Source organism: Diadema antillarum, unplaced genomic scaffold (genome assembly GCF_040938485.1).
Source record: "Diadema antillarum isolate AM-2024a unplaced genomic scaffold, OU_Dant_1.0 scf00000040, whole genome shotgun sequence".
Taxonomy (NCBI): Eukaryota; Metazoa; Echinodermata; class Echinoidea; order Diadematoida; family Diadematidae; genus Diadema; species Diadema antillarum.
In genome coordinates, this window is record NW_027270929.1 from 1297620 (window position 1) to 1321262 (window position 23643).

Consider the following 23643-nt stretch of genomic DNA (forward strand, 5'->3'; position numbering starts at 1 on the left):
GAATACATTGAAGATAATACAGGATTTTCACAATCCAAATGAAATTTAAGATAGTTTCGAAGCAAAGTTTTTCGAGTAGAGATATCAGTAGGATAAAGTACAAGGTATGTTTTAGAAATTTTGGTGATGAGTTCAGCTTTTAGAAGCTATTGTTATTTTCAATCACAAAGTAATGAGCAACTTGATGAAACTTTTGAGAATAATTGCATATTCCAAATTAGAGTGCAAATTGCAGAATTTATCAAAGATTGCATTTAATAAGGTTTAACTTTGAAATGTCAGGGTTCTTTTTTCATGACAAGTACGTAGATTTATTCAAAATCTTGATGACATTGCAGGCCTCGAATTAACCGACGGCCACCGACGGCCATGGCCGTCGGTGCCCCCCCCCCCCCCCCCCCCCCCCCCCCCCCCCCCCCCCGTTGGCCGCAATGCCTTTTGTTTTTTGATCAAAGTTACGGCCAAAAAAATGTGCCCTTTTTCTTGGGCCGTGGTGCCCTTTTAGAATGAAAGTTATTATTTATGACGTATGATATGCCCTTTCTCAAAGTCTCTTTAATAAGCTTGAACAACTTTCCTGATCTCAAATATCATACCTTCAGTTCACTCGCGTCCCGATGTATCTGATTCAAACTCAAAGTATCTTTCCGAGATACGAGACGACGTGTACGTAACATGTACGCCCGACCGGCTTTTACCGTCCCGACTGCCTCCGCAGCGCAGCGGCCGCGAGTATGTACTAGCTAGGCAGCGCATATTCAGATAGAGTATAAAGAGTGAACTCCAAGTTCACCAAGAAAAAAGAAAAATCCCACGATGCCAAGGTGTGCCAGACTGGGGAATGGGGAGGGGTGGAGAGAGAGAGAGACCAATCAACAGAAGAAACCGCTCGTACTGGCGCATTCTTGGAGGTCATGAACTGTCTGTCACAGACTAATCATAGCAATCTACACGCGCATGCAAATTCCTTTGCCTTGTGGTTTTGCCAGCCAGCTGTCGGAATGTGCTTTGAAGTTTCATGGCAGCCTGGCTGGCCTGAAAGGGTGTCGAGTTTCAATCAATACCTACTGTTGTTTTATTCCTGTTTTAAAAAATGTTGTTTCACCTGATAGAAACGCAGAGATCGGGAATGTGTTACAGCTGTAGGGAAGAGGTTTTTGTTGTGTGTTGCACTTTGTGTGTGTGTGTGTGTGTGTGTGTGTGTGTGTTTGTTTGTTTGTTTTTCTCGGTTTGTTTTTCTTCTTTCTTTTTTCATAAACACCAAACATGCCCTTTCCAATGTGGCCTTGGTGCCCCTCTGACTGACTTAAGTGCCCTGGCCTCTTGGAAAAAGTGCCCTTTTCTAAATGGCCTTGCCCCTCCAAAATCCTATTTCGAGGCCTGACATTGCTCATTTAGTCAACAGAATGATCCTGCATGTGGTAATACCCATAGTGCAAAAAAATATAGACAAGACTGCTTAGACTGTCTGACGCAGTTAATGAATCCACTTTGAAACCCCAATATACATAAATAGAATATTGTAAAAGTGGAAACTTTCATGTAAATTTTGGCGCTTGGCCAGGTAAGATGAATTTTGTGTGTTTTTAATTCTGCAGGATCATTACATAAAACCAGCAAAATATTAATGTGCTAAAATATTCAAGCTACTTTCATATCACGAAAATGCTCAGAAATTTCAACATCGCGAAATTTCCATTTTCACAGTAACAGACCAAAATGTACGCACTTGGCCACAGTCTGATACGTGAGTGCCTCACAGAAAGTACTAGGGATAGGTATAGTATGGTACTACATATGCCAGGATGGGTTACTCAACAGTCATTGCACAGCTAAGAAACCACACTCAATTATATGTGTTTTATAACCAAATATAAATACGTGCACATGTGTACGCAAAAAAAAAAAAAAAATGAACATGAATCTATGGTATTCAAAGTGATATGTTCTCAACAACACTACATAATTGTAGTAGAGTTTGGTTGATAATATGAATTAGAAATTTTTACACATTTCATACTATACAGGACATAAAAAAAAAACCTCACATAAACTACGTGTAACTAGTTTTTCAACATTGATTTCAAAGGTGTTACCAAACGCCATCAAATTCATCACATGGCATCAGTTGACAATGCTTAACAAGAGACCTGCGGGTCTAGCGCTCACCTGAGTATCGCAAGTTCACCTTTCACGCAGTCACTAATCTAAATTAATCACAGCTCTACCACAATTTGACGAGGCATTCTCAAGTGGAAGATGAAAATGTACAATAAGGGCCCAATTTTTTCAAGATTCCTTAATTTGGGGGAATTGGGGCCCCCTGGGGCCCTCTGGGTGGGGCATGGTGCCCAGTTTGATAAATTGAGATCCTGACCACCTAGGGATGCTACCTGCCAAGTTTGACAAAAATCCATCATGAGGTTTTCAGGAAGAAGATGAAAATGTACAATTCAGGCCCCCATTTGGACCCTTCCAACCACCCCCCTCCCCCTACCCCCAAGAGGGGCACCCCTGGATCTCCTATGAACAAACTTGAAACTACAGTCATTAATGTACTCACTCATAGTATTATCTCAGCTCTATAACTTCTGATTCTAGAGAAGATTTTTAAAGATTCCTTCATTTGGGGGGTTTGGGCCCCCTGGGGGCCCCCTGGGTGGGGCATGGTGCCCATTTTAACAAATTGAGATCCTAACCCCCTAGGAATGCTACCTGCCAAGTTTGGTGAAAATGGGTCATGGGGTTCTCAAGAAGAAGATAAAAATGTACAATTTAGGCCCCATTAGGACCCCTCCTCACCCCCACCCCCCCCCCCCCCCTCCCCCTGGGTCCCAAGGGGGGCACCCCTGATTCTGCCATGAACAAACTTGAAACTACAGTCATCAATGTGCTAACTCATAGTATTAACCTAGCTCTATCACTTCTGGTTCTAGAGAAGAAGGTTTTTGCGGATTCCTTAATTTTGGGGGGTTTGGGCCCCCTGGGGGCCCCCTGGGTGGGTCATGGTGCCCATTTTAATAAATGGAGTTCCTAACCCCCTAGGGATGCTACCTGCCAAGTTTGGTGAAAATGGGTCATGGAGTTCTCAAGAAGAAGATGAAAATGTACAATTTAGGCCCATTAGAACCCTTCCCCACCCCCCTCCCCTGGGTCCCAAGGGGGGCACCCCTGATTCTGCCATGAACAAACTTGAAACTACAGTCATCAATGTACTAACTCATAGTATTAACTTCGCTCTATCACTTCTGGTTCTAGAGAAGAAGATTTTTACAGATTCCTTAATTTTGGGGGGTTTGGGCCCCCCCCTGGGGGCCCCCTGGGGGCCCCCTGGGTGGGGCATGGTGCCCATTTTAACAAATTGAGTTCCTAACCCCTAGGGATGCTACCTGCCAAGTTTGATGAAAATCGGTCATGGGGTTTTCAAGAAGAAGATGAAAATGTAAAAAGTTTACGCACGACGCACGACGCACGACGGACGACGCACGACGCACGACGCACGACGCACGACGGACGCCGGACGAAGGGCGATCGCAATAGCTCACTTGAGCCTTTGGCTCAGGTGAGCTAAAAATTAAAAAAATAGAATTATCATTAAAATATGCCATACACATTATGCCAAAAAGAACCATAACATGCAAAGGTTCACATTCACCACTGACACAAATTCTTCACCAGCTGGATAATTTGTCAGAGATGAGCACACGTAAACACAGATCCGGGTAGACAATGCTGCATAATAGAGAAAGCTAAATCACAGAGAGCCTACTATTTAGCAGGCTATCCTATTTGCAATCTGTGAACATTCTGCACTAGAATCTGCGGCTGGTCTAACGATTCTCCTCCAAATATCGAGCAACTGCTATTTGCACACCAATTGCTATTAAAAAGCATTTTTTAAGGATAGTGCAGATTATTATTTCAAATATTGTCCAGTATTAAAGGTAAGTAGCTTAATTGCCCTCCAAACAAAACCCTCCCATCATGTGCAGACATACAAGCAAGAAATATAGAAATATCAAAGGCTTTAATATAGAACACAAAGTTGTCAGGAATCCTGGACATAGACATAAGTGTTAATGTTGTACCATCCATGTACTGAAAGATCCTCCTACTGTGCTAGCTACATTTACATTCACATGCAACATACAATATATGAGGATGTCCCATAAGTAACGCATTTGTCTCAAATTGTAAGATTTTTTCATTGCCTACTGTAACCCCAAAAATGTGTCTATTTATCTACCTTTTTTTTTTTCATTCTATTGTATTTAATTTCTTACGTCAATAGATTAGAACTTCCCAGAATAGCACTGCATTAACTTTTATGCTTTCAGAAAAAAAAAAAAAAAAATGTCTTCAATGTTTATAAATGCGTATGGGACATCTGATGATAGGACTGCATAATTGATCTCATAATGGCTAAGTTTTCATACCAAGTCAAATCAAGATGAAATAATGTCCACATATTAATCAAATATCACTTGTGTTCCTTTGAATGAATATATGATTTTTAATAACAGTTCCATACATAGTGTTATGTTTCAAATTCGTAAATGCGAATGAAGCCCTTAAACTTGCATAAATTTGCATGACACATTTTTTTTTTCATTATGGAATTTCAAACTTCAACTCACAAGCTTGAAAAATGATACGAAACATTTAAATGTTGAGAAAACATGAAGTTTTGACTTCTCAGGGAACCTTATTTTGGACTCGCCCTGTAATCAGCATGCCATTAGCAGTCATGATCCTAGTCATTTTTAATCTTGATTTGCGATGAATGGTTTGCATGGTCTATGGAGGGATGAACATTACTGAAGTGAGAGTAAATCAGAAAAAAAAAAGAGAGAGTTCAAAAATCACTTGCACCTCTGCATCCAGCAAATAGATGACAGTGGTTTGAGATGTACAGTACACATGTACAATACATTCCTTTTTTATGCAGAAGAATCGGGATAAGCAAATATTACGCACAAAAACATGACACAAACGGGGAGCTGGAAATGAGCGGTAAGTGTTAACATGGGGATGGCAAAAAATAAAAACCAATGACAACGATTGAAGAGATGGTAGGAATTATTAAAAAAAAAAATGCAAAAAGAGGAAATAGTGGATTACTGGGAGGAATTCGCTAAGCAAGCTGGGTGCACATTGTACCTTTTGGCCACTGAATGAGTGTCCAGGAAGACAAAGCTGAAATAAACAAGAAAAGTCAATAAACAAAACATGACAGTTGATGTTCTCTCACTACGTGCCCCTTGTAATCCTTAGGAAATGTATTCCGACACTATAGTTTCTCCTCCCCAGCCCCGCCCCCCAATCCCCCCCCCCAAAAAAAAAGAAATAAAAAAATAAAAAAAAACTGCACACACAGTACTTTACCAAACTACATGTACAGCAAGTATCCCTCCCCACCCCACCCCAAACAAAAGAGAAAGAAAAAGTAAAAACAAAGTTTTTCACATTGTATTCCAAAGACGTGAAAAATAACAAGAAAAGAAATTTGATCTAAATAGATAATAGAGTGTGGCATCCCCCCCCCCCCAAAAAAAAAAGAACACCCTCCTGATTAAATTAGGGCTACGCAAACAAAAAGGCCAGTCACACAATCTTCCAACACGTACTGTACCTTCTGGAGCTGAAAAATCTAGCGTGCGTAGAAACATTCTTGATACATTCGACACCGGTGTTTACATAAAATGAATGATGCCTTTCCCAAGGATGCTTCAGTACACGAGCACAGAAGCTACAAATAGATCTCCCTGATAGGGTTAGTGGGAATCACATTCCCATACTCGGGCATATATCAACCTATCATTATGCCAGTTCATACAGATCTGAGAGAATTCACAATTCACTAGATATTCAGTAGAAGAGGTTGTAAATTAGCACAGCCCAACTCAACAGCTATTATCATATCCCACATACTTATAGTAAGTTAAAGAAATGTTTTTTATCTATTCATTTACTCATCTATTTATTTTTCACAACTTACAGCTATTAACTGGGACATTCTATTTTGCTGCTGCTACGCAGCAAAGCTGCTTTTTGAGGAAGCCCTGAATACATTACACTACATACACTTCAGTTTGCTTTTGTTGTTGTTGTTTCTTTGTAAATTGTTGTCCTCTGAAGACACTCAAGATTCAAAATATAGCATCAAGCTTTAGACCTTGCACTGTAAAGAATAAAAATGAATGGACAGCCTCAATCACTATCCCCATATTCCCCCCCAAAAAAGCCACAAAGATCCACCAAAATTTTAGGTAATTAATCCAATGACATGTGTCATTTCTTCTGATAAATCATATTTCCACACACCCATTCTGACAGGTTGTATAGAGTAAATAAAGCATTAAACACAAATAGGCTGAAGTAAGGACAAACATGGATGAATATTTTAAGCTGCATCTATTTTCAAGAACACAAAAATGATGATGTCACTACATGTACATAATGCTGGTGGATACACTGTAAATATTCATCAGCCACTTAAATCAATTCCTCACTGTGTTTAATATGGATCAAGTGAACATTTGGAAATTTGAACATTTTGTGAATTTGTGTTAAATGTTTACAGCTGTACATTCACTGCGTTTAAGCGCTACAGCCAGATAAATATTAACTCAGTACTGATAATTATTAACTCGACAGCTGGCTTAAACATTGTGCTCTTTCACTATGTCTTGCTGCTCAAGTGACTTTACGATAATTATCATCATCAACCAAAACGATGAAATCAAGCCTGCCATTATAGCTCACTCATTCCACTCTCTGGTATTATAAAAAGCCTTAAAGTCTCACGGGGTGTACTTTCTCTTCTAATGCACATGTGGTGAAGTACACCGCAATTACCGGCAATAATCCACATGCAACCTCCTTATCAGGTACTTGTTGATGCTTGAGGGTGCTAAGTATGGCAAAGTTTATGGTATAGTGCACTATACCATTAATGACATTACAAGGTAGCACATTTTTGTTCAAGGGCACTTTGTTTTCAACATCATCAACATTGTAGCACAACTACACTTGTACACTGTACACGTGCACACATGTTTGGTTACATGACACTATGCAGACAAATCAAGTGTCTACATTTTATTGATGAGGGATGCATTTGCTGAGGGCAAGTAGAATTTATTCTCGAGCAAGTAATATGAATGTATGGGCATTTGCCTGTTAAAAATATAGTTGTTTGAGGTCCTTTCTCCAAGAGCCTATTTGGCAAGTGAGAGATACATATATCTTCATAATACCCTGCACACAGGTGCAGAAGATGGGTTTGAAAGGTAATTAGAAAGAACTCGGTGGCACAGCGAGGCATGAACTCTTGACCTTCATACTGAAGTGTAGTGCGTAGTGCATTTGAAGTCAATGCATCCAATGTGTAAAATCATGTCTATATATAGTACATCCTCTTATCATAAACACTATGTATTTCGTGAGTATGATATATTTCTCTAAATTGGGACTGGAACGACAATTACACACTAGTAAGTGGTTGAATTCGTGATCAAGACCTGGGGGGCGTTTCATCAACGAGTTCGTCGGAGGTTTTCACTGACAAATTTGCTATCAGCCAATCAGACGCAAGGATTTCAGTAGCTTTTAACAGTTGTCAGTGTAAATCACTGACAAAAAGTTTCATGAAACGGTCCCCTGGGGGGTGTTTCATCAACGAGTTCGTCAGAGGTTTCCACCAACAAATTTGCTATCAGCCAATCAGACGCAAGGATTTCAGTAGCTTTTAACAGTTGTCAGTGTAAATCACTGATCACTGACAAAAAGTTTCATGAAACGGTCCCCTGCTCGACAAATATTTAGTATCCCCTATCAATACAGGAGAAAAGTGGGTGAATTCCAACCAAGGTGATGTAATACAACACATTCCTATTACAGGAGTGAGTATGGTAACCTCACCTTGACTCCCCTTGTGTACATCTCATTGCAATAGATCATTGAAGAATCTTCAAATTCACACATTTTGTACTAGAAGTGCTCTTCCAAAGCAAGAACACATTTTGTTGTTGTTGTTGTTGCTTTTGTTGGAATTCATACACACACTACCATCTACACGTATATCTAAAACACAGAAACAAGGCCATGGGATGTTGTACAGGAAAGGCTCAACATGCCTACATGGCGAGAAACGGGAGGTGATAAGGTGACGACATACAGATGTTTTATGGATCAGCTCATTAGAGGCCTAGTCTGTGGCGCATCTTCAGAAATTGGATAAATGGGGAGAGCGAGGGCACTTTGGAATTCTGTTTCTAGGTTGTGGACGCCTTTGTTCCTTATGAATAATAGAAGGTATGAGTGCTGCAGCAGCAAAGCACATAAACTTCTGTAACCATGGTTACTTTTGGAGCTCCTCAATTTTCATGTGTTTTGTCTTGGAAATGTCTTGGAAAATTGCCTCGATGACAGTGGCTTTTAAAGACACCATGCTGTTGCTCATTACGACCCCGTTTACAGTGCGGGGCTGGGCCGAGCCGCGGCAGAGCCCAGCGTCAACTGCGGGGCCGAGCCCCGCAATTTTGTCCGTTTACACTGCCTTTCAATATTTTGTCGTAGTGGCGCTCTGCTTGTAAACAAACGAAATTTGGTATAGTCTGGTTTTCAGACCCTTTGCCAACTGGATTCCGTGGCGACAAAGTTGCCATTCGGGCAAGGCCTTTGCCGAAGGAAAAATCCTTTGCAGGACAAAACCACCTTAAACTATACTAGTTTTCGACGTTGAGGGGGTTAATATCCTGAATAGGGAAATAGTACGGCAGAGGGTCTGGAAGCCAGACTAAAATTGGCCGCGCATTTGGCCCAGTTTGCGTTTACACTGAAAAGAGGCCAGGCTCAGCCGCGGCTCGGCCATGGCCGAGACCACCTCCAGAGCGTGGCCAAATGCGCGGCCAATTTTGGCCCCGCATTTGGCCTTTTGCGCGTTTACACTGATATGAAGGCGGGCTCAGCCGCGGCCGAGCCCTGCACTGTAAACGGGGTCTTACAATGACCATTAAAATCACTCATAACAGCTGTGGTTACACAGCTGATGCATGTATGTATAAATACAATGTGTGGTGGGGCTGAAAAGTATAGTCTCCTCACATGACATGAACCTATAGGGCTTTTTACACTTGCAAATTTTTGCTCAGTCCCGTACCAACGGTGGGGCTAAGGGGGGCCTTAGCCTCACCGTTGGTACCGGACTTTCCCTAGCCCACTTTCTGTTTACACTTGTTTTTGCCAAAGTGGGCTAGCCCCACCAATAATCCCGTACTATCTGGCCCTGCAAAAAAGCAGGGTTAGCACCGCAATTGCGGTGCCAAGCAAGCGAGTATAAGCAGAACGAAGAAATAATCTGGGACTAAGCGACGGAGACAAAGTCTGACCAATCAGAAACGAGGTAATCAAATGCTGCCGGTGCGTGCGTGTACTTGTACAGTGCACAGCGTAATCATGAATATTCATGTGGTTTGGAAAGTACGGGACCAAGAAATACAAGTGTAAAAAGGTCAGTTTTCTCTTTAGCCCAGGACAAGAGCTTAGTACAGGATTTATTGGCGAGTGTAAAAAGCTGAAAAAATTAGTACGGGATAAACGATAGTCCTGGGTCAGAGAAAGTACGGGGTTAAGAAACACAAGTGTAAAAAGGGCTTATGCTGTTGGAGAAGGTAGAGTAACTATTACTTTTTCCTACAATCTGATATGTGGGTATTTCAATTACAGTAATCTGATGCTGATGTTATAACACACACATAATGACAATGACAATGACAATGACAATGATAATGATTAGGTTATTGTCCAAGGGTCAAGGGAAAGGTTAGGTGGCCAAAAAAAAATGGAAAAGATTTTTGCTTTGCTATGTATTAACGCTGTAATACACTCAGAGATGATGAACTAGGAATTACAAATGTTCACCTAGCTGCAACCCTACAAGTTGTAGCTGAATACCATGAGGTCGACATACAGGCAATCAACAGGGTATCCTGCCATTGCTCTATAGGTGCAACCAAGGCAACATCTTTCTTATTAGCAGCTGAATAGATTGAAAAGATATGCTGCTCTTGAAAATGACCTTACCAAAAAAAAAAGTCAAATAATTACACTGGCACCACTGCAGGAGATGTTTCTATGAATACAATGTAGGGCCTACAGTATACATTAAAAAAAAAAAAATGTTTTCTTTTCTCCCTATTCTTGAAATATAACACCCTAGAAACATGACTGCCAAATGAGACAATTGCCTGAACACATACCTGCCACACTTTCAGGCAAATGTGACCAAACATCTGGCAGTGAGACTACTGTAGGCTATTCTAAATCAACAATTCATATTCTCCCTCCCCCACCCCCCCCCCCCACCTCATCACACACAGGAATGCAACAGCAAGGCCAAGGGCACACTGTAACATACCATGTACACTGAGAAAATTCAATTCTTTTCACCCTTCTCCCTCTCTCTCTATCTGGTTCACTACACACGCCTTTACATTTTCCACATTTGCACCTTCAATCAGATTACGCATCTCCTAGTTGCATAAATAATTCCACGGGCAATGATCATCTCTGGAAGGGAATGCATCGCAAGCCAAGGGTGTCAAACCAAAGTGACGCACACTCTGGATTGCGGACTCTCCTTCCATTTTCTGCCTCGTCAGAGAGGTAAAGTTTCTACTCCTACGTTAGACAGTTTGACCTACAAACATCAGAAAGGTGCACTCTTAATTCCGTGAATTCTTGCGGCAAACATTCTACACAAAACTTGCAACTCTGAGAGTTGAAGCGCCGTTCAAGCTATTAAGTCACCTCAAAATGACGGCAAGGATGATCCCCACAAATGGAATGTATGCACAGACCCACTAACAACAACCATTCTTACGATATGGAATGACATCGGTCCAAAATTCAATGCAGACAAGCCATCACACTTTTTTACTTATCCTTGCGTGGCATTCCTCCGTAGTAATGTGATCATCAACAAGTCTCTTGGGATTACGATTTCCTCAGCATTATTGCACACCATCGCTACACTTTCCCGAGCAATGGTCCCTCCCACACACTTACGTCTGGTTTACCTGTCCATGCTGCGTCCCGCGTCATTGCTCCACACAGCGAGCACAGAAGCCAGTTTCCCATGAGATGCTTTGGACCAGCCACTCGACCGCGGCCACCGCATCTTTCAGACACGACGAGCACCATCCATCATGGGCATCATTATCGCGGTCCTCCGACCGACATTCCGAGTGACGGGCGAGCACTCGCTGCTGCGGGGAGGCTCATCCGCTCCCCCAAGCCAGACGGAAGAAGGGAGACGTCAGCCACATAGCCGATTGCACTGCAATGAAGCATAACACTGCTGAACGTTCACCCCAACCCCACCCTCCCCCCTTCTCTCCCTATCTCACTCTGGTAAGACATACTGATCTCTTCTCCCTATCCCCCTCCTCTGTGTCTCTCTCCTGCATCTACCCCAGCCCCAGCCACACCCCCCCCCCCCCCCCCACCCATCAACTAACACACACTGCATCTCTCCTCTCCTCTCCTTCCAAAGATCTCACTCATGATGATAACTGTCAGACTTCCTTGACAGATTCCACTGTCAGAAAGAGGATCACAGCGCAGAGTAGACTAGATAAAGAATGCTCCCCCAGACACTCAAGGGAATTGCACCCCAAAATCCCCTTCCTTCCCCTTTCCAATACAATTGAGTATTACATATAATATATATAATGCAAAGTAAGCCTTTGCCTGTTGTCTACATACTGTACTCCATTAGGAATATACGGAGAGAGATGTTGAGTAAAGATATCCTACTGCCTACAATGCTTAGCCTCTATTTCTGACTCAGTGTTCACTTATGTTTGACATGAATGTTCTGGTTGTACACAGGGCCTACATAGTGACTATAGTGACTTGACATATAATGCATGTTTTTTGCCAAAATGAGAGAGAGAGAATAGGTAAATCTTCTTCAGTAAGTACAAGCACATTAATGCATGAAAAAGTCTTGTGCCAATGGATAAAGCACTGACATTGACTTGTTCAGCCTTGCTCAAACTTCTGTTGAACATGCATGAACAGGGTGATACTATTTACAGTGCCAGTTAGCCATGGTGAGCACTGATACCATCGCAAAAAGCTTTGTACTCTAGAAATGCTTTGTCCCAATGAAGCATCAATGATCGATTCTTTACCGTCATGGTCCACACCCATTCCAAACCTGATTTATCATCATTCCACCAAATCAGCACCGCAAAATGTTACTGAGTAAATGCTGCATAAACGTTTAACGCGAGTAAATGATACATACAGTATGCATTTGGACAATCTACCCAGCTGTGGCCAGCAAAACGGACTGTCAAGCAGATATGATTTCAGGGCATTTGTCTGTCAGATAATAGAATGTGAAATGCCAAATTTAGAATTAATCAGACAACTATGAAATGGCATGAGCAGGCAAATGGAAGTTGTTGTTGTTGTTGTTGTTGGTGGTGGTGGTGGTGGTGGTGGTGGTGTTGGTGTTGTTGGTGGTGTTGTTGTTGTTGTTGTTGTTGTTGTTGTTGTTGTTGTTGTTGTTGTTGTTTCTTAATGCAATGCTCTACCTTGTAACCACAGCATTCTACTGGCCCTGTACTCTCCTTTGAGAAAATACTAAATAGTCATAACCAAATTCCAATGGCGAGAAGCCTCATGAAAGGCAAGTTTAAAAAGTAATTGCATTTCAGTGAGAGAATGTTCTTGCAAGTTCTTGCATTTCAGTGAGAAAATGTTCTTGTAAGTTCTATTCTTGCAAGTTTAACAGGCACAGACCACATCAATCTATGTAATACTTCTGACAACAGATGTACTGCAGCAAGGGAAGACCTCGAGCAAAATTTGAAATTACAGCATAACACATGTATGGAACCCTTCATGCTGGAAATAGGCATGAATTTGAATAAATTATGCAAATAGCTATCATACAGGTAATGAGAAGTCCAAGGATAGTATATGAAAGGTCTAATGAAGATGATGTGTTTATAGATCCTTCGCAGATGAGGCAACACAAGCTCACAGGCTGCAGTGTATAGTGGCACTGTCAAGGTCTCTCCAGCACAGCTTGGGAATGCTAACCTTCCAAGAATGCAAGCAGGAATCGGCCTGGCTGCGATCATGAAGGTTGGTCTTGCAAAGTCTGTCCGCACTCATATTCTATCTATGATACTTGACCCTGATGCGTTATGTTTGTTTCCACAACAAACCACAAAGATTATACATACATCTTTTATCATCATCTCCTTTTCTCAAGTAAATAACAATGCACTCCTATTACAACAAACATGGCTATGTACAACGAAATTCTTGTTACAACGAACTAAAAATTCAGGTCCCAAAATCATCCTCTAAATACTTTTTGTCTTTTTTACTTTACTGTTGGCTACAACAAAATTATTATATAATCAACAAACATTGCTGGTCCCAAGGACTTCATTATGATGAGAGTTATCTGTATAATTCTCCATTTTTTGGTTGGTTTATTTTTTTTTTTGGGGGGGGGGTTGCAGTAAAGTCAGGAGAAGAAAATTCAGATGAATTTTAGATGGACAGAGAAAATCTTCAAGAGGGAGATAAGATATTATTGAGGAGTAGTACTAAAAGTGCTGACAGCATCAAAAATAATCCGTAGTATAACAGAGAAAACAGAAATGAAAAGATAAAAGGACTCCAGACATGAAACAGATGGAAGATGAATGGGAGACAGAGAAATAGAAGAAAAAAAACACCTGAAGAAAGACTACTGTACCTGTACAAACCCCCCTTGATCAACTCCGGCCTCTTACAGTTCTGCTGGGTCAGAGGTAATTAACCTGCTTTTCAGAATGGATGGCAGTTCGCTAATGACTTTCCGCACCCACTCAGCAGTGGCGGCAATGGCAGAAAATATACACTATTCACAATCCCAAGAGTTCTGTAACAGGCTGGATGGAATGGAGAATTCTCCAAGACACAAATCAAAGGACAGAATGGCTGCCTACAGAGAGAGGAGCTCTTCGAGACTTAATGTGAAGTCTTTTGAAGACTGCCATGAGTTAAATTTGACAATAAACCCATTGTGGTACACACAGTTCGATTAGGAATTGGAAGTGCATGCTTTGTCTTGTTGCAACTGATATGAAATAGTTATCAAAATTGTATTTTTTTTTTCACTTTTAAGATTGCAATGTGTGACACAAATCTCACAATTCTTTTTATTACTTCTTCTTCCAAGCAAAAAGTAATTTAACCATTTGAACAAAGAAGTAAAATAGTGGACATCAAAAAATGTCTTGAAACATAAATGATGCTGAAAAGGTTGAGTTCTGAGAAGAAACACTACATACATGCATCAACGATTCATTATTTTACACCAGTCAAAAGTGGTGTACACATGAGGTACATGCAGAAATATAAATAGATTTGGATTGGGTCTTCTTTCAGAAAATAAAAAAAAAAACAAACAAACAAACAAATAAACAAACCACTGTTAGTCTCACCGTGATGGAATGCGTGAATTAAACCCTAAAAATGTTGAGTGCTGATGTACGAATGACCTAGCAACTTTGTAATGTGAGACTTGTCAAGGCAAGCCGAGCTCTGGAGCGAGTGCTTCCATGTGCATACATGAATGTCTCTCACATCGAACATACCATCTTCTTCTCCCCTGGTGCCAAGCATAAGCACACTTCGTCACACGACCGAGGGAGATTAGAGTTCATGTGCATACTCTGCACCCTGCCCACGCACAGTCAGCTAGTCTTCTCACACAGACTGTTATCTTCTACATCGAACAACCAACATGAGACAACCGATGCTGCAGGATAATCTAGCAGGGCGCCATCAGAGTTCAATCAAATTTCCATCGCTTTAATTCCCAACAGTTTATGGCAATAGTCCATTTCTATCAATTGATATAATCTCAGAGGCCTCCCTTTGACAAGTGGTCCCGTGATATATTCGAGGATGATGGGGCCAAGGGTCAAGTTCAGTGAGACTACTATCTCCCTGCCCATGGGGGGAGTAGCATCATGTCTCCGTGGCCACATTGCAATTATGCACAGACACATGCGAGCAGACATGTTGTTGCACGTCAATCAAACCCAACAGGCAAATTAGATTTGAGCTGGAATGGGAAAAGGAAAAGAGAAGGCTCAGAGAGAGAGAGAGAGAGAGAGAGAGACAGTGAAATGGCATAACTGGGCTGGGATGCTCTTGAGGAGATAAAGGTGTGATGTGGTGAGGCCTCCTCTCATTGCTGAAAGTGAAGATGAGATGTTCACATTGTGCAATTTTTGTACAAACGATCCTCCTTCACGTAGCCTTTGTGCATCATTTGGCCATGCTTCCATTCTTGCATTTGACATGACACTGGCACTTTCAATAGGTACAGTTGTAACTCAACCTGACAATAGACTAATTTCGTATCTCCAATCTTTGTTTTACATCAAATATCATTGTAATATTAATATTTGATTGTAATACTCAGCTCATCCTTTTCTTCACTGCATTTTTGGAAACGAGATGAAAAAAAAGCATCTAAATGAATGTACTGGTGTAATGGAATAGCAATATAAACAGACATGACAATACCATTGTATGCACCTGAGAACTGTCACATACGAATCAGATAGTGATTTATTTTTCCCAAAGTTGGAACAAAGCATCCAAATGCATATATCTCAATAATATCACAATGCATTACAATGCCAATAAAATATCACATATCAGTTTAGATTCAAGTTGTGCTCATCTCTCCCTCAAGAGAGACGGAACAGGTAGAGATGAGACTTCCATCTGATCCTATATGAGTTGCTGGGAGAGAGAAAAAGAAATCAATGTTTTGGCAGTTTCCCTCGACAGGAACGCAGCACTCTTGTTAATTGATGGATCGTCAACATCTCCATCAAGGAGAAAGCTATTAAATCGAAAGCACGTACAATGTACCTACTGCGCTTGTTCTGCATAGCGCTGGGTGTCTGACATGCTCACACTTACAGCCATCTTTATTGAGCAAGTGTGTGTGTGTGTGTGTGTGTGTGTGTGAGTGTGTGTGTGTGTGTGATATGCACACATGTCTATATCATCACTTCAGTCAGGTAGCTTAAAAGGGTTATCACAAAAATGTCAACCCCACTACGAACTTCAGTACAGACATGTTGCACCCTCAAGTACTAATAAGTATCAGCATCTTATAAGCAGACTTTTGTAAAACTCATATACAATGTAACTGTAGATCTCAAATCATCTCAAATTAAACTGATAATGGGAATCTAAGCAAGGTCTGTTATAAATGTTTAAAGCCCACATACAGCTTTTGCAGTAAAAAAAAAAATCCATGTTTTAGGACAATCTGACTGGATTTTATTTTTGTGTGGTAGCAATCTTTTATATCAGAAATCAAGTTGTTGATACATCTTGGTCCTTGAAGGGTACGATCGACCTCAAAGACATGGTTGCTGTAAATGATGGCATAGTAAGAAGAAAACAGCAATGAGTTCCTCTATAATATATGCACACTGACCAACCAGTATTAACAGACCTACTCCAATCCTCACATTTGATCCCTTCCTGAGTCACGTGTCCACACTGACTTTGCCGAGTCAACCAGTTCATTCTACATACACTGATTGGAAGTCATCTTTTATCAGCAGTCAGAGACAATAACAGGCAGAATTTACAAATTATCTCCAATTTCTCCTTGCTAACAAATCACACAAGTATTCTGGGGTCAAAATTTGACTCGCGCTACACACCCCTTTATATGCAGGTACAGTTTGTACCACACACCACACTAAAGACTACAATCTGGTAACTAAAATTTCCCAGCTGGTAATTCAAGAAGTAAACTCCCCTCTCAGGTTTCCTGCTGTACACGAGGCCCGTCACATGACCAGCATTTATTGATCATCTGGTCTCCGAACTGGATACACATGTACAAAAGTAAATGCATCCAACAGCACATACCAGTATTTCCTAGTCTGGTATCTGGAAGGAGTTTCTGCAGTTCTTTTGCACTTGTAGACAGACTTACAAACTTGTGTAAACTCGCAAAGTACCATTAGCTTCTATTCTGTGCATAATGTCAATGGCATTTCAAGACTATGGTCCAAAGAAGATTAATTTCTTTCTGTAGCTGGTTGTTGACTTTGCATAAGCAATCACTGTCACGTAATAATTCGTGACTGCTTCTTATTCAACAATGGTAGACATTACACAAGGAAACTTTGTGTTTGTGTGTGTGTGATCATCTGTGTGTGCATGGAACTTCAAAAGCTCAACTGGAAAAATTACTTGTTTAATGTACAAGTCAACAAATCAAATAAAGTACGGTATTAGCAATACTCCAAGAGTGTCTGTATTTATCATCTAATATGGATCCTACAGGCATCTCAAATGAAATACAAAGTGTATAATTGGCCTAAAGATAGAAAACACTGCCCACCCCATTTAGATGCTCCTCTGGCATTTGGAACATGCACACAGTATTCTTTCACTAAATTAACCAGTCATTTAATTTCCAAAAATGCAGACTTCCACTTTAAAGGGGAGCCTTGTGAATGAGATAACTAGACTACAAGTATGTATAGAGCCTTTTAGACACCATACATAAATTTCCAATTGACAATGCAATCTAAATCATCTTTTCTCATGCTACTTGTTGGTACAGTTGTAGTCACTTGGTACTGACTTTAATTAGACAATACTTTTTTCTTAAATCATTCCGAGGCTTTCTTCTTTAGCAAGGGAATTTGAGTCTATCCCCCTAGATCTGTGAATTGCACAATAAGGATGATAATTCTGTACAGAAATGATTCCAAAAATGCCTTTTCATGGTGAAATTAATGAAGACACAGGAACACACTAAACACACATATATTGAGAGAGCAAGAACATACCTGTTATTTGATGTCAGGTCTTTCTAGATCGAGTGCTGGTACTGTATGAGTACGACAAAATGTTCTGAAGAAGTATCTCCAACTCACAAAAAAAAAGGATGGCTCCACTGCTAATCTTGTAACAGCAGACTAATGAAAATGGTGTACAGAACTGTACACCATCCCAATGAGTCTACTCCTTTTAAACACAATGCACACATTCAGAACTGGATCTACGCAGAGTTACAAAAACATTTTCAGCTGCGTGAGAGGAACAAGAGATGTACATACTGTGTACATGTACATCAGGCCGATGTTCACTCAAAACATTGATTTTAACTATATATAGCGTAGACAGGAAACACAGGAGGAACAGCTACACGTAGTCTACACAATGAGCCAGCGACAAGGTCATCAAACTATCTTTCCATTTTGTTTTAATCTTTTTTTTTTCTTTCATGATGTGGTTTGAATATACATACATTGTAGTCTTCCTCCAAGCAAACATCGCTGGAGCCAATGGCAGGCAAACAGCAATGGCGACTGTGTCAGGTTGACTGGGCACCATCAGATCATAGTCATCCAAACCCCCCACGATGAGAGCCATAGAAACCAGCCGCTGTTTACTCTAAAATGTTTCCATTCTTTGTGCAATCACAGGCAGTGTTTTTCACTGCCGTGATGCATGTTCAAATTGTATGTGTCCCAACTGACAGACTTAAGATCTTATGCATCGGTTATTAAAATCCCCCCCCCCAAAAAAAAAAAAAAAAAAAAATATATATATATACATAATAATAAGCATACTGTAACTTCACTTTTTCCTCTTGCTTGATGTTTAATAATCTTTCCATTCAATGACATACATGTAAAGGTATATGTACATGAATGTACTTTAGCATGATCTTCAGTGTATTTTAAAACTCTTTTTAAAAAGAGAGAAAAAAAATAACTAAGACCTAATATGACTGGGGAGAGAACTACAAATTATAGAATAAAACCAAGATTGAATGTAAACTTGAGACTTCAAAGAAACTACACAAGCTATTCAACATCAGGAAGGTACAGTTTGTATGATGTACATATGTAGCTACAGTGTATACATTAATGTACTTGTATAAGTGCAAAACCAATATTGAACCTGGGTCAAACAAATCTGTAGCATCTCAGTTTCCCGACTGAATTCTTTGAAATGACTGTCTGAGATTATGTATCCATAAATGTTCACAGAAATGGGGAGAGTTTCCAAATATGGCAAACATCCCATTAGGAGACACCAGAGCAAATAAAAACTGGCAGGAAATCAAAGGTCAGACATGGGTCACATTTGTCCAGAAAAACATCACATGTCACCCACGTGCCCAACAAAACAGCACCTGCATAATTTACACCACATACTTGAGTTCGATACCTTCAAAATATTATCCACAATTTGTCAAATTCTTGAATGATCAGAAAATGCAAAATCAGGCCAATTGAAAATATCTAAACAGAATTTGAATACTCTGGTTCTGAAGTCCTTATTTGCCTAATCCCTTTTACTTGTAGTTTTTGATACCTGAGGCCTACAGTATGTACACTGTACATGTACAATACAACCAGGATGATCTACCTAGCAGAGAGTAACATTACATGACAAAATATTACCTTATAAAAGTTGGCTAGGAGAGCTGAAGAACAAATGCACAAATCAACAAAAATCTAGGCCAGTCATTTCTGTACAGCAAAAATCATTTACATGTGTGTGTATTATATGACAAATTGTTCAAGGAATCATATTAACATATCACATCACATTTTCAGCACACCCACAATATAATGCAAACAAAACTTTTCTCTCTCTCTCTCTATGAGCCGGCATGATTCAATGGGCACAAGGTAAGCTTTCTGGCAGAAGTGCACACCATCTACACTAGATGGCTTCCTGATTCACAGAGGATACATTACAGGTAGAGGTATTTAAAAACATATGTATGGCAGTCTCAGCATTTGATAGAAACTAGTTGATTCATACAAACAAGCATCCTTATGCAAGATACTCACAGCCATGCAAGTGTATGTGTACCAGTCTACTCCAGTAAACACCCTCATACATGTACCTACTCTACTTACAATTGTGTGTATGTGTACACTGTGTCACAACTGGTGAACACAAGGGAAAAGCAAAATCAAGCACTGACCACATACAAAGTCATAATCTACAAATCACATACTTTGTGCACAATCCCCATCACAGCAGCACGATTCACTCTGTCCCGCTGGGGACTGAGCCAGGGACGCCGATCTGTCATATCCCGGGAACAGGGTGAACGCAAGCACTCTCAGACACCACACTCTTAGCTGGTCCATTCCCACAGAGCCACCCAACTGGCACCATGCTTGCCACGTACAGCTGTAAGACTGTTTGTCCCACATGTACAGGCAGTGGGCTCCCAGCAGATCACAGTATTAAAGCACTAAGACTTTTCCAGATACAGTACAATGTACGTAACTCTACTGGTATTACTCTGCAGTATACAGTGCCAAGGCTCTCTCATAACTTCAAGATTTCATACAAAAGATCCATCACTGCCTGCAATTTCATTGAAGGACCCCCTCCCCTTCCCCACCCCACCCCCCCCCCCCCCCCCCCCCCCCACCCACCACATATTTTCAATGTTTTTCCTTGTTTCACTTCTGGAATTGCCTACCAGCATGTACAGTAACCACAGTGACTTGAACTCAATATTCTCTTTCAATAGCCAACATGGTTTTAGGTTTCCAAGCATTGCTATGGAAACCTACATTATAATAATAATGATAATGTTAATAATGATAATGATAATAATAATAATAATAATAAAGATATAAATAATAACAATAATCCCCTGTTCAAGATACACATATTACATGTACCAGTACTTCTTATCCCCCACCCTCCAACAAAATACATTTAGCATTAAAAGCTTTACTTCCAGTTGGTCTTCATGAAGTACAGTTTACTTAGTATTGCCAAAGAGTACAACTGGTTAATGGATTTTTAAGAGTCAAAACAATGACTAAAAGCTTTTAAGTTGTCTGTTTCAAGGTAACCCATGTTTCTGGACTGAGAGTGGCTGCATAAGCATAGCATAATGTTTGAGGTGTAAAAGCTTCTGCCATTTGATGGGTCTTTTGCAAATTTTGATAAGGAGCTAGATTTATAATGACATTTTTTTTTTCTTTTTTAATATCTGCCCATGGCATTTAAGTTTATCAAGTTTCAATCAAATTAATGGTGTCGGGTCATGTCCAATGTCTGTTGATGAATCATTCATAAAAATTACAAAAGAAAAGTAAATATTTGGATTCAACATTGCTTGTGTCATTCTGTATATACTTTATCATTTATATCAGTGGCATTCTATCACAAACCCTTGTGAGTGCATGACCAACATGAACTCATCTGCCTGTATTATAAACTAAAATTCAAACTATTTACATGCTCAAGAAAAAAAAATCATAAATTGTTTAAAATTTCAAGTACCTCACATCAAAGGAATGAAAACAGAAAATTGCAAGGCGGTATGCATGGCATTTTGAGTTGCGAAGACAAATGAAACTAGATTAGATACAATACATGTAATGTCATTTAAAAAAAAAAAGTTGAGGCAGCAATGGCAAAGCAAAATATTTAGCTACTTCATAAAGGGGGGAAAATACACTGAAGATCGAGTTACATTGTACATTGTTGGCTGATGTGATTCCAATGGCATGTGTACACTAGTGTCCTACATAGCATGGGCTAGATTCCTTGCACCAGAAAAATGTATGTAATTTCCCATATTCTTTATGAAATTGCAATGTACAAGATTATTGCACATCTTTCTTTCAAATGGAACACCTGGACCTCTTTCTGCATTTGTCCAGAAACTTTTTCTGAAATTCACAAAAGTAAATTGCTAAGTAATAACTTCAAATAGAAACCTAGTGTAAATAACTTGTTAAAATGGGGGCAGATGCTTGATGACTACTCAAAAAAAAAAAAAAATATGGTAACTTCTCACCAAAGGTGTAGAAATTGGTTACAGTTTACCTGAAGATTGTTTCAAAAAAGCTGGAAATGTAGGTAACACTTTTAATGGGATAAACTCCCTTTACACAATCCCCATCCCCAAGTTACAAAGACTTAAAACAAGTGAATTTTCTCACAAAGATGACAGTGCAAACAACAGAGTTTATGAACAACTAACTTGACAGGATGGTGAGCTGTACATTAGCTGATCTGAGCCAATGGTATTTTTGCACTTCTGCATCATGCGCTCAATTCTTTAACCCTTTAGCAACTGAAGATTCTGTACATAATGGTCTATGGTTCCACAGAAGGTACAGCAATATTGCTCCCATTTCAACAACTTTCTATTAATGACTTAGAATACAATGTAGCTCAGTGCATGGTCATTTTTGTCTATTACATACAATTTGTACTACAGCTGTATGTTTCAAGAGAATGGTGTGTCACAGAAGTAATTCTGACATACTTAAGTTGACTTTTGACTAGTGAAATTACATAATTATATTTTCTATATGAAAACACAGAAAATGGTAGAGCATACAAACATTTTGGGGTTTTTTTTTAAGATGGGCAGTTTCGGGCATTTTAGGGAGTAATAAGACAGGTGGTTTTGGGCGGTTTTGGGCCGTTCAGTTGCGAATGGGTTAAAAAAAAAATGTGCAACAGTCAACTGATGTGGGCTACAAATAGAATTTATTTTTCCTTTTTTATTATCATATTAGTGTTAGTAAGATTTTAGTACCATTAGGTTCAAACTTAACATGACTTGCAGGACCACATAATATGAATTTAAAAAGCAATTTTATATACTGAGCTGGGATTGCAACTTTTCTGTACATAGCTCATACAATGGTATGCTCCGTAAACTTTGGGAACACAAAGCCACTAGAAAGAGAGAGCTTCATACCTGAATCTTCCTCCATCATCTGGATTGCTTTGGCTTTGGCTAGCTCAAGCGCCGTCACCCAGCGCTGGCGCTCTACCTCCGACGCTGCCTTCAGGTGGAATGTCTGTGCCCCGCTGGATATCACAAAGTTGCACGAGTCCTCCGTATCTATGTAAGCTCCGGCGAGGTTGATGGTTCCTCGACAGGTATGAGACATTTCTGCCTGATTTCTGTTAAAGAAAATGTGTTGCATTGAAGTAATGAAATGGATATCATTTTAATGCCATCTTTATCAAAGTCCAGGGGAATACTCAGAGAAAAATGCTGCAGCTATCATGAGCATGATACACAACAGGGGTTCTACAGTGTTATTTGTGAACAAGTCTAGCATTCTCAGAAGATACTAAAAACATGTAAACTTACTTGCAATTACAATGGTGTACACATGGTGTATACTATAATCAGCTGGATAGCGTAGACCATCTATTAAAGTATTAGAACCAGGTAATAGATGTCTAGTCACAGTGTCTGCATCACTTCAGTGACACTCCACTTACTCCCAGACATACATTGTAACCGATTGCAATTACATGTTGATAGTTACTTGGACCTACTACTCATCGAACACTTTTTTACTGAATACCTTGCATCTTACAAAATGTCCCTCACTTTCACCTTAATTTCATTCCACGCGAGGCAGAAATACCGCAGATTCATATCCCAGGCTCAGATTATTGACTCATATACCGTACATGCAAAATTATTGGCGACAAACACAATTGACATCTTTTACTGTACACAGGCGCAAGCTCATCATTTTGATCAAT

General features: G+C 40.0%; 1 protein-coding gene across 1 annotated transcript in view; it reads right to left on the reverse strand.

Moving 5' to 3' along the window:
- Nucleotides 1-23643, reverse strand: part of LOC139712271 (oxysterol-binding protein 1-like) — a 108373-nt gene that overhangs the window by 77935 nt on the left and 6795 nt on the right. The window contains exon 2 of the mRNA XM_071624113.1: nt 22838-23046. Within this exon, the coding sequence (XP_071480214.1) occupies nt 22838-23046 (209 nt within the window). The remainder of the gene's footprint in view (nt 1-22837; nt 23047-23643) is intronic.